General features: G+C 36.4%; 2 protein-coding genes across 2 annotated transcripts in view; one reads left to right on the forward strand and one right to left on the reverse strand.

Annotated features, from left to right (window-relative positions):
* LOC150083234 (uncharacterized) overlaps positions 1-12351 on the forward strand; it is a 480979-nt gene that overhangs the window by 266600 nt on the left and 202028 nt on the right. The window lies entirely within an intron of this gene.
* LOC150083235 (uncharacterized) overlaps positions 1-12351 on the reverse strand; it is a 242844-nt gene that overhangs the window by 200984 nt on the left and 29509 nt on the right. Inside the window, exon 3 of the mRNA XM_090378444.1 lies at positions 1548-1596. Within this exon, the coding sequence (XP_090234570.1) occupies positions 1548-1596 (49 nt within the window). The remainder of the gene's footprint in view (positions 1-1547; positions 1597-12351) is intronic.

Here is a 12351-nt window from a genome sequence, read left to right on the forward strand (position 1 = left end):
AATATAATCTTAAACTTATATCCCAATACAGTTATAATACTATATATATATATGTATTTCGGAATTGAATGTTATCTCCGAGTTACGTTATATGACTTTCTTATCCCCTGTCAACTTATATGTATTAATTTATGATGTTAGTTTGTAAAAACTAGGTCGCTATATTTATTTAGTTAAAGTACAATTCAATTGACAATGAAATTTAATAAGATTAATAAATTTTACTAATTAATTGATACTACTATACTCGCTATCTAATTTTCCATTAAACCTTACGCTATCTAGTTTTCTGTTAGACCTTACGCTATCTAGTTCGGTGCACACGTATCGTATAACAATGGCGGCAAGTTACGAACGGTTAATCTACGGACACGAGGTATTATTTACTTTGAAAATCGTGCTATCTAAATTCAAAATAAACCACATAGCTTGACTAGGTCTATAAGCTACTTATAGAAATAATTAAGTCAATAAAGTGGCTAAGTATAATTAAAAACTTTTCGTTCGCAGGAGCTGCAAAACCTGTTCAACACATGAATTTGATACTCTTACTGATACTAAGTAATAACCTACAAAATCTCTTATCTAAATTCAAATTAAACTACAGTATTGTTACTAGGAATATAAAGTAACTCTAAAAAATAAATTAATATACCAATTTAAGTCAATAAAAAAGCAAAACTTCTCTATTTTCTGGAGCCAGTAAAAACTTCGCCTGTCCACGTGTACTCTCGCAGCACCCAGAGTCAACCCCAGGGGCTCACATCTGGTGAGTATGGGCCTGGCACACCCAGGGTCCCGAGCTGGATATCATCATTCTTCTCTTTCTTGGTGATTCCTTTGTATTCCTTACTCTTGTACGTTCTCTCTCTCTCTCTCTCTCTCTCTCTCTCTCTCTCTCTCTCTCTCTCTCTCTCTCTCTCTCTCTCTCTCTCTCTCCCCCCACCCCTCCCTCTCCGGGTAACTAAAATTTTTTTTTTATTTTGGATGGTGCAGCAAAAGCCTCAGGCTTCCTTGCACAATATGGCTAATGATAATAATAATAATAAATGCACCTGTTCTTAATCTTAATTACCGTAACACAATCCATCTATTTAAGTAACATGTATTTGCATGTATTACTTAAGTTAAGAAATGATAGTTCAAGACTAGATAGAGGAAAATTTTTGTACTGCTAAAGAGTTAAGTACTAAAACATCTTTGCATCTAATCATTTAGAATGACAGATATTCATAAATTTATGGGCTGGCCAGATACATATATAAATTGAAAATATTTCTTTTTAAAAGATAAGGTTTTTTAAACGTTTTTTTTAAGATCAGGTTTTTTTTAAAAGATAAGGAATTTCCTGTATCATTTTACTTTTACTGATACTAATGCATGCAGTGCAGCAACCTTAAAAGTGCTTTGGAAAAATACATGTAGGCAATGAACAGCTGAATGTGCAAATTTACTCTGTTATTCTGAGGAAATTTTATCTTCTATATAGGGTTTTCTCAGAATAATATATCTTCTTTAGATAAGATAAATATATCATATGTACATACCTTTCTTGACTCAATGGCAAGTCAGGAAATGATGGTGAATAATTACAGGCTGAAAGAATAATAAATTTATTATAGAAAGAAGATATTGTGCATGGTAATTTACCTAAGCAATTATCCCCTATATAATGATCACTGGAGGGGTGATTCTGAAGTTATACTTATAAAGTCAAGGATGCACTTTCAAAAGTTGGGCAGTTTGGCTCCCAGTAAAAAAAAAAACAACCACTATCAATTGCAAAATTATATACAAACAGTTCCCTGGTTTATAAGTTATTTTTCCAAATATCAACAAAATCGAAAATATGAACATTAATTGAAATAAATAAATGTATAACTATGTAGGTGGCATTTCAAGCCAAGCGCATAGCTATACAGTACTATTGTAGCATTGTATAGCTATGCATTTGTTTGTTTGTTCAAGCAGATGAGAGCGTCTCACTGAATATATAATATAAAGCAGTTACCGCACTTGCATTACAAAGAGTGATTGTGTTGCTCTTCATTTTTGCTGTCTTATTTGAAATTTATCCCACTTTTTAATACTGTCCAGTATGCCAAAACAAAGTAATACTACAGAGAGTGATGTTAATAAAAAGACACAGTGAAGAGGAATAACATTGGAAGCAAAATTTGAGATCACAAGTTAATGTTAAAGAATGTTTATTCTTCATCATCATCGACTGATGATGATGAAGAATAAACATTCTTTAACATTTGTAGGACATAAATAATTTCTTTATTACAATTTGCTTGATATTAAAGACTATGTTTTCATTTCTTTGGATAAATAAATCACTATTTAAGCATAAACTATTGTTTTGTTGACCATTATTTAACATTACTATGGTCAAATTTCATTGTTGAGAACATAACCCCTGTTTTTAACATTGTCTATGGGAAATGAATTCCTGCTTTACGAGTTTGCCTTATGAGCGTGGGCTAGGAATGAATTAACTTGTAAAGTCGAGAACTACCTGTATTTTACATTCAAAAAAACATTTTCTGTGGAATCAATATTTCAAGTTAAGTTGAGATTTGAGAAAACAACCTGTAGTAATATAGTGACAGTAATGTAAATTTGACACTTGTTTATGCAATACATGTGAAAAAAGAGTAATCGACACTACGTTCAGAATATGAAAAGAACTTAATGCAACAGATATCTACTGAAACGTTAGAGGAATTTTCAGAACTGTGCAAGCTATACTTGTGCATCACAAAAAAATTCTGTCACAGTTTCCTATTGTGATTATCATGTAATCAGTAGTCAGGATGCATTATTTTAAACAAACAAACAAAAAAAAAACATTATCAAAATCAACACTGTGTGTGTGTGTGTGTGTGTGTGTGTGTGTGTGTGTGTGTGTGTGTGTGTGTGTGTGTGTGTGTGTGTGTGTGTGTGTGTGTGTGTGTGTGCGCGCACACACAAACAGTGATAATTCAATGTTAGTGGTCCTCTAGGCATGCCAGTTAACTGATGGTCTCTTCTCTTCTCCCATAGAGCCTGTCTTTTATGGCCATCCTCAACTTTGAGTTGTGAAGCATTTTGAAATTCTATTCTTCTTTTACTTGGATGAATTACGTTTTTAAATCTTTTGATCCCAATGTTTGCTCATATCATGTCAGTGAAATTATTCTTGTAGGGATGAAATCCTTCATTCCTCATTCCATATTAAAATCTCCTCTCTTAACTAAACCTTGGCTTTCCAATAAATGTTCAGGATAAGAATGTTGAATATTGCAATTGGCTTGTATCCAAATCAGCTTCATTTGCTGCCTATACTAAAGCTCACAGTGACTGTAAAAGTTATTAACAGCTAACTGTGATATGCAAATGGTTGCATATTGCAATTGGCTTGTATCCAAATTAGCTTCATTTTCTGCCTAGATATTAAAGTGCACAATGATTGAAACACAGTTATTAATCAGTCCAAACACAATTATGAGCAGGCTAAAAGCAGAAAACTTGCTCCTTGTCCAAATGACATTCGAGGATTTTGGTCTCTTGTCAAAGATATTGGCCACAACTTCTGTCCAGCAATACTTCCATCTCCATTAAATATGACGGTTGGTTCTATTGCATCCTCAGCTAAAGACATAGTTGGCTCACTAGAATCCAATTTTTCTTCTTACTGTTGTATTGATAATCTTGGTAAAACACCTCATGTCATACTCAATATTCAATATACTCCAGTCAATGCCTATATAGTCTTCCAGCAGAAGGATGTTAGATGAATTCTAAACATTCTTGATGTTTAGAATTCATGGCTTGATGGCATTTCTCTGCTAGTTCTCAAAACCTGTGTTCTTCAGCTTACTCCTGTGGCCTTTTTATACTTTCTTTTTACATTGGTGTTTTTCTTTCTGCTTGAAATTTGCTCATATTCAGCCAGTTACAAAAAAGAGTGACAAATTCCTCCTTCCAATTATTAACTCATTGCACTTACCTCTATTCTTTCCAAAGCAATGGAAAATTCTGTTGATCTCCAACTATTAAACTATCTCAAAACATTCCACCTGATAAATAATATGGATTCCATCCATCCATGGCTATCCACTGGTGATAAGGTATACTGGTTTATTCTACTCATCTTTGAACAAGTAATGCAGGACCATCTGGACAGGCATGCAATTATACTGCATAGATTGCCCCTTAACAAAAACATGCGTGATTTGTTAAGGGGCAGTCTTGTCTAACCAATCTGACAGGTTACTCTGATGCAGTGACCAAGGAATTGGATGCAAAAAATAGCATTAGCATTAGTAGAGGCATTTGATGCAAGAAAGCAAGCTTATGCAGCATCAGCCAAAAAAAAAACCCACTTCACCCCTCTGTTCGTACAAAATACCTGTCCAGCTGAGCCTTAAACTTATTTAGGCTATCAACTTCCACTACAAGGGATGAAAGTCTGTTCCACCAACCAACCACCCGCTGGCTAAAGGCAAATTTCCGCACGTCTATCCTACATCTGTCTTTCCTCAATTTGAATTTATGCCCTCTCAGGTGATTATTCTGAGCTAGAGGAACAATCCCATCAGCATTGAGCATGCTCAAACCATTCAAGGCTTTATACACCTCTATCAGATCACCTTGCTGGTGCCTAGTCTCCAGACACTGTAATTTGCAAAACTTAAGCCTTTCTTCGTAAGAGCACCTCTTTGTTCCATTCACTAATCGTGTTGCCCTTCTCTGTACTCGTTCCAGCAGCTCTACATCCTTCTTGAAATGAGGCCTCCAGATCTGTATACAGTACTCTTGGTGTGGCCTGACCATTGCCTTATACAAGGGAATAATCACCTCCTTATCCCTGCTGGAAAAATTCCTGTATATCATTGACAATACTCCATGAGCTACTCTTGCAGCCCGTCTGCACTGCTCAGAGAACTTCATATCTGCCTGCACAACCACCCCCAAGTCCCTTTCATTCTCTGCCACTGTCAGTGTAGTACCACAGAGTTGATACGTTGCTCTGGGGTTGCTGTTTCCCATGTGTAGTACTTTACATTTGTCAATGTTAAACTTCATTTGCCACCTCTCAGCCCATCTGCTCAACCTTTCCAGATCCTGTTGCAGCAGCATAGTGTCAGTAGTGTCCTTGACAACCCTGCCAACCTTTGTATCGTCTGCAAACTTGGACATTAAGCTTGATATACCATAATCAATATCATTTATAAATACAGAAAACAATAATGGACCCAACACTGAGCCCTGAGGGACTCCACTAATAACATTAGTCCACGATGAGCAGTGTCCATTGATTACCACTCTCTGACTTCTCCCCCTCAACCACCCCTTTATCCATAGCAGCAATTTGCCTCCAATGTCACACTGCTCCAATTTGTGTAGCAGTCTTCCATGTGCAACAGTATCAAAAGCCTTTCTAAGATCCAAGTATATAATATCAAAGCTATTCCCTGCATCCAGTTCTTTTGTGACTGCATCATAGTATCCAATCAAATTGGTCAGGCAAGACTTCCCCTTAACAAAACCATGCTGTGTCCGAGCTATAACTGAAGTCTTGTCTAAATGATCCTGCAGTGCTTCTTTAACCAGTGCCTCCATTAATTTTCCTGGAATAATTTTGATATAATATACTAATCAGTTTTGCAGAGTTAATAAGGATTTCAGACTAAAGATGAATATGGTTAAAACAAAAGTAATGATGAACAAGTATGCCACAGAAAGTGATATAATCATTGAAGGAGCAGAAATTGAAAATGTGGATTCATATAATTATCTTGTACTAGTCATTAGCTGTAATAATGATAAATGGCTGGAAGTCAATTTTTTTTTTTTTTGTTTTGGTTTTTTTTAGGAGCATTAGCAACTAAGGCCATATTGCTCCGGGAATATGCGGTAGCCATTCCCTGACCTTCCCACATCCTCCGTATTTGGTGGTGACAGGCTCGAACCCCGGTCTAATCAAGAAGCGTGTGCTATGCACTGCTGCTCCTTCCCACCTGGCTGTGGAGGCGCCTACTGCTGGAAGTCAAGAGAAGAATAAATTTCAGATGGATGGCATTCTGGAAATATAGTCACATACTGATAAACAATACTCCAATTTGTCTCAAACGTAAAATAATGAACTAATGTATCCCCCCACCATGAATTATGGAAGTGAAACTTGGGCACTCACCATAAGAATGGAAGAACAGTTTAAAACTATACAGCAAAGAATGGAACGAATTATATTAGAAATATAATGATTGATGAAAAATGAGAAATATAATGTCTCAAACGTAAAATAATGAACTAATGTATCCCCCCACCATGAATTATGGAAGTGAAACTTGGGCACTCACCATAAGAATGGAAGAACAGTTTAAAACTATACAGCAAAGAATGGAACGAATTATATTAGAAATCAGACTGTTGGGTAAGAAGAGAAGAGAAACGCATGGATCAGGACATGTACGTGGACATTCTTACCAAAACTAAAGAACTGAAGTGGACTTGGGCAGGACACACAGCTTGAAGAAATGATGACAGATCGACTAAGAAAATAACAGAATAGTAGCCAAGGGGAGCTAAAAGAAAACCTGGAAGACAACAACGGAGCTGGACAGATAAAATTGAAGAGTTCATGGGCAGTAAATGGATGGCCATTGCACAAAACAAAAGGAACTGGAAAGTTGCTGGAGTGGCCTTTATCCTGGTGGGTTGAAATTGGCTGATGATGATGATGACTTGGATTTCAGGAAGGCTTTCGATACTGTTACACATAAAAGACTGCTGTACAAACTGGAACAACGTGGCATTAAGCATAAGTTACTGCTATAGATAAACAGATGGTTAAGTGGAAGAAGGCAGAGAATACCTATCAATGGGCACTGCTTTTCATGGACTAATGTTATTAGTGCAGTTCCTCAGAGTGCAGTGCTGAGCCCATTGTTGTTTTCAATATTTATAAATTATATTGATGAAGGTACATCAGGTTTAATGTCTAAGTTTGCAGATGATACAAAGGTTGGCAGGTTGGTTAATGAAAGTCATCAGGGCAAGCTACTGCTTGATTGATTTTTTGATTTGGTAGTTGTTGGCGCATCGGCTTCTATAGCCATATTGCACCTCCCAAGGTTTTTGCAGTACTTTGATCCAAGCCCGAGGCGGGAATCGAACCCGCGACCTTGGGTTGCCGGGCAGGTACTTTACCCACTCGGCTAGCCCGGTCGGCGCAAGCTACTGCAACAAGATCTAAGAAAATTGGGGTGATGGGCTGAGAAATGGCAGTTGATGTTTAACATTGACAAATGCAAAGTACTGCATATGGGTAGCAGTAACCCCAGAGTAACATCAACTGTGTGGTACTACACTCAGGGTATTAGTGAAGAATGAAAAAGACCTGGGGGTAATTTTGCAGTCAGATATAAAGTTTTCTGAACAGTGCAAAAAGGCTGCAAGAGCAGCTGATGGAGTCTTGTCAATGATATATAGGAATTTTGTTAGCAGGGATAAGCGGGTGATTGTCCCCTTGTATAAGGCAATGGTCAGACCACACCTAGAGTACTGTATACAGGTCTGGAGGCCTCATTTCAAGAAGGATGTAGAGATGCTGGAATGAGTACAGAGAAGGGCAACAAGATTAGTGAATGGAACAAAGGGGTGCTCTTACGAAGAAAGGCTTAAGTTTTGCAAATTACAGTGTCTGGGGACTAGGCACCAGCGAGGTGATCTGACAGAGGTGTATAAAGCCTTAAATGGTTTGAGCATGCTCAATGCTGATGGGATTCTTCCTCTTGCTCAGAATAATCACCTGAGAGGGCATAAATTCAAATTGAGAAAAGACAGATGTAGGATACGTGAGGAAATCTGCCTTTAGCCAGTGGGTAGTTATTATTGGAACAGGCTTCCATCTGTTGTGGAAGTTGGTGGATCGAATAAATTCAAGGAAGAACTAGACAAATTCTTGGAGGGTATAGATTGGTAAACTGTGTAGGGTTTTGTATAAGTTTGCATCACTTGCCATTACTACTACTAATACTACTTCTGCATCCTTTTCTCTAGATGATTCCATGGGCACTGTTCTTAGAAATGGTGCCCGTAATTTCCCAGCTCTCTCCAAAGTAGTCCAGACTCATGCCAAAAGCAGTGAAACCATGTTTAGTCTCTAGAGCAAAGTTTCTGGCATTACTCCCACCTTCTCCTTCGACCCATGCATGGTACTACAAGTACTAATACTAACACTAGGTGGTAGATGACTCTCATCAACTGGTGTAATACCACCACTTTGCTTATTGGAGGCTTGAAGTGGTAAAACCATTGTTTAGTGACCAGAGCAAAGTTTCTGTCATTCCCCTACCCATTTCCTTCAACCCCTGCATGCAATTAAGTACTATTGGTTTTGATAACTTTTGTGTTCAGGGTTTTCATAAAAAACATAACATCCATTCATTGTCCAACTGCAAACTCGCACAACCAACTTTTCATTTTTCTCATTTAGCCCTTTATTTCTGTTTTCTGGGGAAAACATTCCTTCACACATATTTCTGAAAAATTGCAATCTACAGAAATTTGAATCTAATGTCAACAAATAGCTTCCATTTCTTCAGCATTCTTTCAACCAAAACAATACACTATACTAAGTATTATGAGTTCTAATACCTTTCATGTTTGGGATTTTCATAAAAAAAAAGTACATAAAGAGACTTTATCTGAAACGACCCTGAAACACATGGCAAGCCTATACACAAAAAATATATATATATATACGTATGTATTTGCAAAAAAGGTTAATGCAAACAGTACGCACATAACAGAATAAACTGATTTTGTGTCATTATAATCATATAATGCTTATAAAACATTAATATAAAGAAATACATCTGCGAGGAAAAAAAAAAAAAGTGACAACCTGGTTAAGAATGTAACCCACATTTGTTACATTATGTTCTGTAGTGGATAAATCTCTAAAGGCAGTGCATTAGCATAGGCATATGATGCAAGAAAGCAAGATTATATAGCAGGGGTGGCCAACAAGTTGATCGCGGTTTTAATTTCAGTCGATCACGATGAATTTTAAATATATATAAAAAACAGATTATTCAAAATCAAAAATGTTATTATTATTATGTTGTTTGTTATTTGTTTTTTAGGAGCATCAGCAACTAAGGCCATATTGCTCCGGGATATGCGGTGGTCATTCCCTGACCTTTCTGCATTCTCCGTATTTGGTGGTCATGGGCTCGAACCCCGGTCTAATCAAGAAGCGTGTGCTATGCACTGCTGCTCCTGCCCACCTGGCTACAGAGGTGCCTATTATTATTATGCACCCCACTGCATATGCTTATTACAAATCCGTTAAACCACGTGACTACTGACTACTCTTGTCGCCACGCAGCCGCTATGCTTGTCTAGCGAAAATTCGCACATTTACGTTGTGGAGAACATAGTGTATGTGTCAAATTCTTATTTAGCTTACTTAATATTAATAACTGGATAGTACTTATACATTACTTTATTATTTCACTTAAATGAATACTACAAAAAAGAGTAAAACTTATCATTTTCATCAAGGGTGGGAACTAGAATACTTTTTTGTAATGATAAAAGAAAAATGTTGTTTGATTTGCAATGCTTCCGTGGTTATACCCAAAAAAGGAAATTTAAAAAGGCACTTCAGTGCACTCCATGGTTAATACTAATTGGATTTTCTGCCTAATAATAACCTTAGAAAAATAACTTAAAAGAACTTAAATCCAGATTATCTGCAGAACAAAATTTCTTAATTTACCATCTAAAGCAGTAATTGTTGCATCATTTCAACATCTCCTTGCAAAAAAATGCAACTCATTTTCTGATGGTCGGTTCATCAAAGATGCATTTTTAGAAATAACAGATTCTCTTTTTGAAAATTTTAAGACAAAAAAATTAAATTAAAAGTTCTCTTCAAGATCTGCAATTATCTCGAAACACTGCGATATGACGCATTGAAAAAATGAGTAAAAATGTGAGCAAACAATTGCATGCTCACACTGCTAATTGTGTGTCCTTTTTCTTTACAACTGGATGAATCTAAAGACGTCAGTGATACAGCTCAATTGCTCATTTTTATTCGTCTGGATTTTGATGATTCTGCCACTAGAGAAGAACTGCTGGGTATGGTTTCATTAAAAGAAAAATACTAGAGGTCGATATATTTAACGCATTCAAAAATTTTATTGAAAAAAAATAAATTACCATTATTTAAGCTGATATCAATAACAGGTGGAGCTAAAGCAATGACAGGGCATCTTAACGTATTCATCACATTGTGCCAAAAGGATGATGAATTCCCAGATTTTTTGAGTTACCACACTATCATATTTTGCTGGCTAATGTGTTAACTAGCAAAAGATTAAATACTAAAAGTGCTATGGACATAGCTTTCGAAATTTTGAATTCCATCAGAGGACAATCTCTTCAAAGGAGACTTTACAAAATGTGACTTGATAAAAATGAACCAGATTTGATATCACACACAGATGTGAGATGGCTAAGTCGGAGGAAGTTTCTACAGAGATTTCGAAATTTGCTGAATGAAATCAAAAAATTTGTTGATCAGAGGGGAGATGATTACAGCAGCTACAAGATATGGAGTGGTTGTGTGATCTGGATTTTTTTGGCAGATTTTACCAGTAAATTAAGTGATCTGAATTTGAAATTACAAGGTGGTTGTTGTTATTTGGTTTTTAGGAGCATTAACAACTAAGGCCATATTGCTCCGGGATATGCTGTGGTCATTCCCTGACCTGTCCACATCCTCCGTATTTGGTGGTGAAGGAGTCGAACCCCGGTCTAATCAAGAAGTGTGTGCGCTATGCACTGCTGCTCCTTCCCACCTGGCTACAGAGGCACCTGAAATTACAAGGAAAAATAAAAATGTGGGTGACATGATTAGTAGTATTTCTGCATATAAATATCAATTTTTGGCAAAACTAAGGATCTCAAAGGGAAAAAAATTCGATCATTTTGCAAAGATGCAAGATCATTTGCAAAAATATCCTGGTTTTGAATTTAATACTGAGAAATATCTTTCTGAAATTGAGAAAGTTACAGATGATTTTTAAACCAGATTCAGTGATTTTAAAACAATTGAAGACATTGTTCAATATATTTCTTATCCATTTAATGTTGACTTATATACGAAACAAATTGTAGAAAAAAATAGCTGAGATTTTTCACGTGGAGAAAATATTACTTGAAAATGAAATTATTACATTGTGAAACAATATCTTCCTAAAAGCCAGATCATCAGAAAAAGACTTTTGGAAATGTTTGCTCAAATGTAAAAAAATGCAATGAACTTTTAAAATTCCTGTTTTGGTTCCACTATCTATGTGAATTGGCCTTTTTGCATTTTAAACAAACAAAGATGAAGAATCGCTATACTTTTATGGACTTGCATGCAAAAGATTCTTTACAGTTGGCCTTATCACAGTATATCCCTGATTGTGAAAGCTTGGCAGATGACATGAAGACACAAACTTCACATAAATTTAAAAACATATGAATTTAAAATAAGAATTCTGAAATGTATTTAATTTTAAAATTTATAAACAACATTTTTCAATGTGTTGATTAACTTTTTTAACCATGTGCAATGAAATTTTTGAGATGGCAGATCAGATCGCGGCACACTTTGAAGAAAAAAAGTAGATTGCAGCACAAATTAAGTTGGCCATCCCTGTTATATAGCATCAGCCAAAAAAAAAAAAAAAAAAAACCGTTCCCATTAACTCCAAATGTTTGTCTAGTTCTGCCTTGAATTTATTTAAGCTGTCAACTTCTAAAACAGATGGAAGTTTGTTCCAGCAATCAACCCTTACTATCCGGGCATTTTGGAACTCATTTCCTGTATCTTGTGTTCATGTACAGCTGCCAGGTAGGAGGCAGCACACAGTAGTGTCTGCAACTAAAGATCCTATTGCAGGTAATGACACTAGTGGGATCATATATGAAATCGAGTGTCCTGATTGTAGGGGGTGTTATGTGGGGGAAACGTGCAGATTGCGGGGATCGCCTGGGGGAACACAATGGAGCCTTTAAGACTGCAAATTACGGAGGTTCAGATGTAGCAGAACATACCTGGGAAACTGGGCATGGCATTACTGCTAAAGAAGCTGTGATCGTGAATAAGGCAAATGGCTTTTCGAACCGGAAATGGCTGGAGAGTTTAAGAATATGTTTGTCCGAGCGCTATGTCTTAATAGGGATAAGGGCTGTCACAGTCACCAAATCTTTGAAGCTCTTATCCTATGAAGAGACGAACAGTTTAGAGTGGCCCATCCATTTTTCGGTTCTAATGCATGAGAAGTGAACCATGCG

This window comes from Mastigoproctus giganteus, chromosome 7 (genome assembly GCF_048544385.1).
Source record: "Mastigoproctus giganteus isolate SK-2022 chromosome 7, ASM4854438v1, whole genome shotgun sequence".
Taxonomy (NCBI): domain Eukaryota; kingdom Metazoa; phylum Arthropoda; class Arachnida; order Uropygi; family Thelyphonidae; genus Mastigoproctus; species Mastigoproctus giganteus.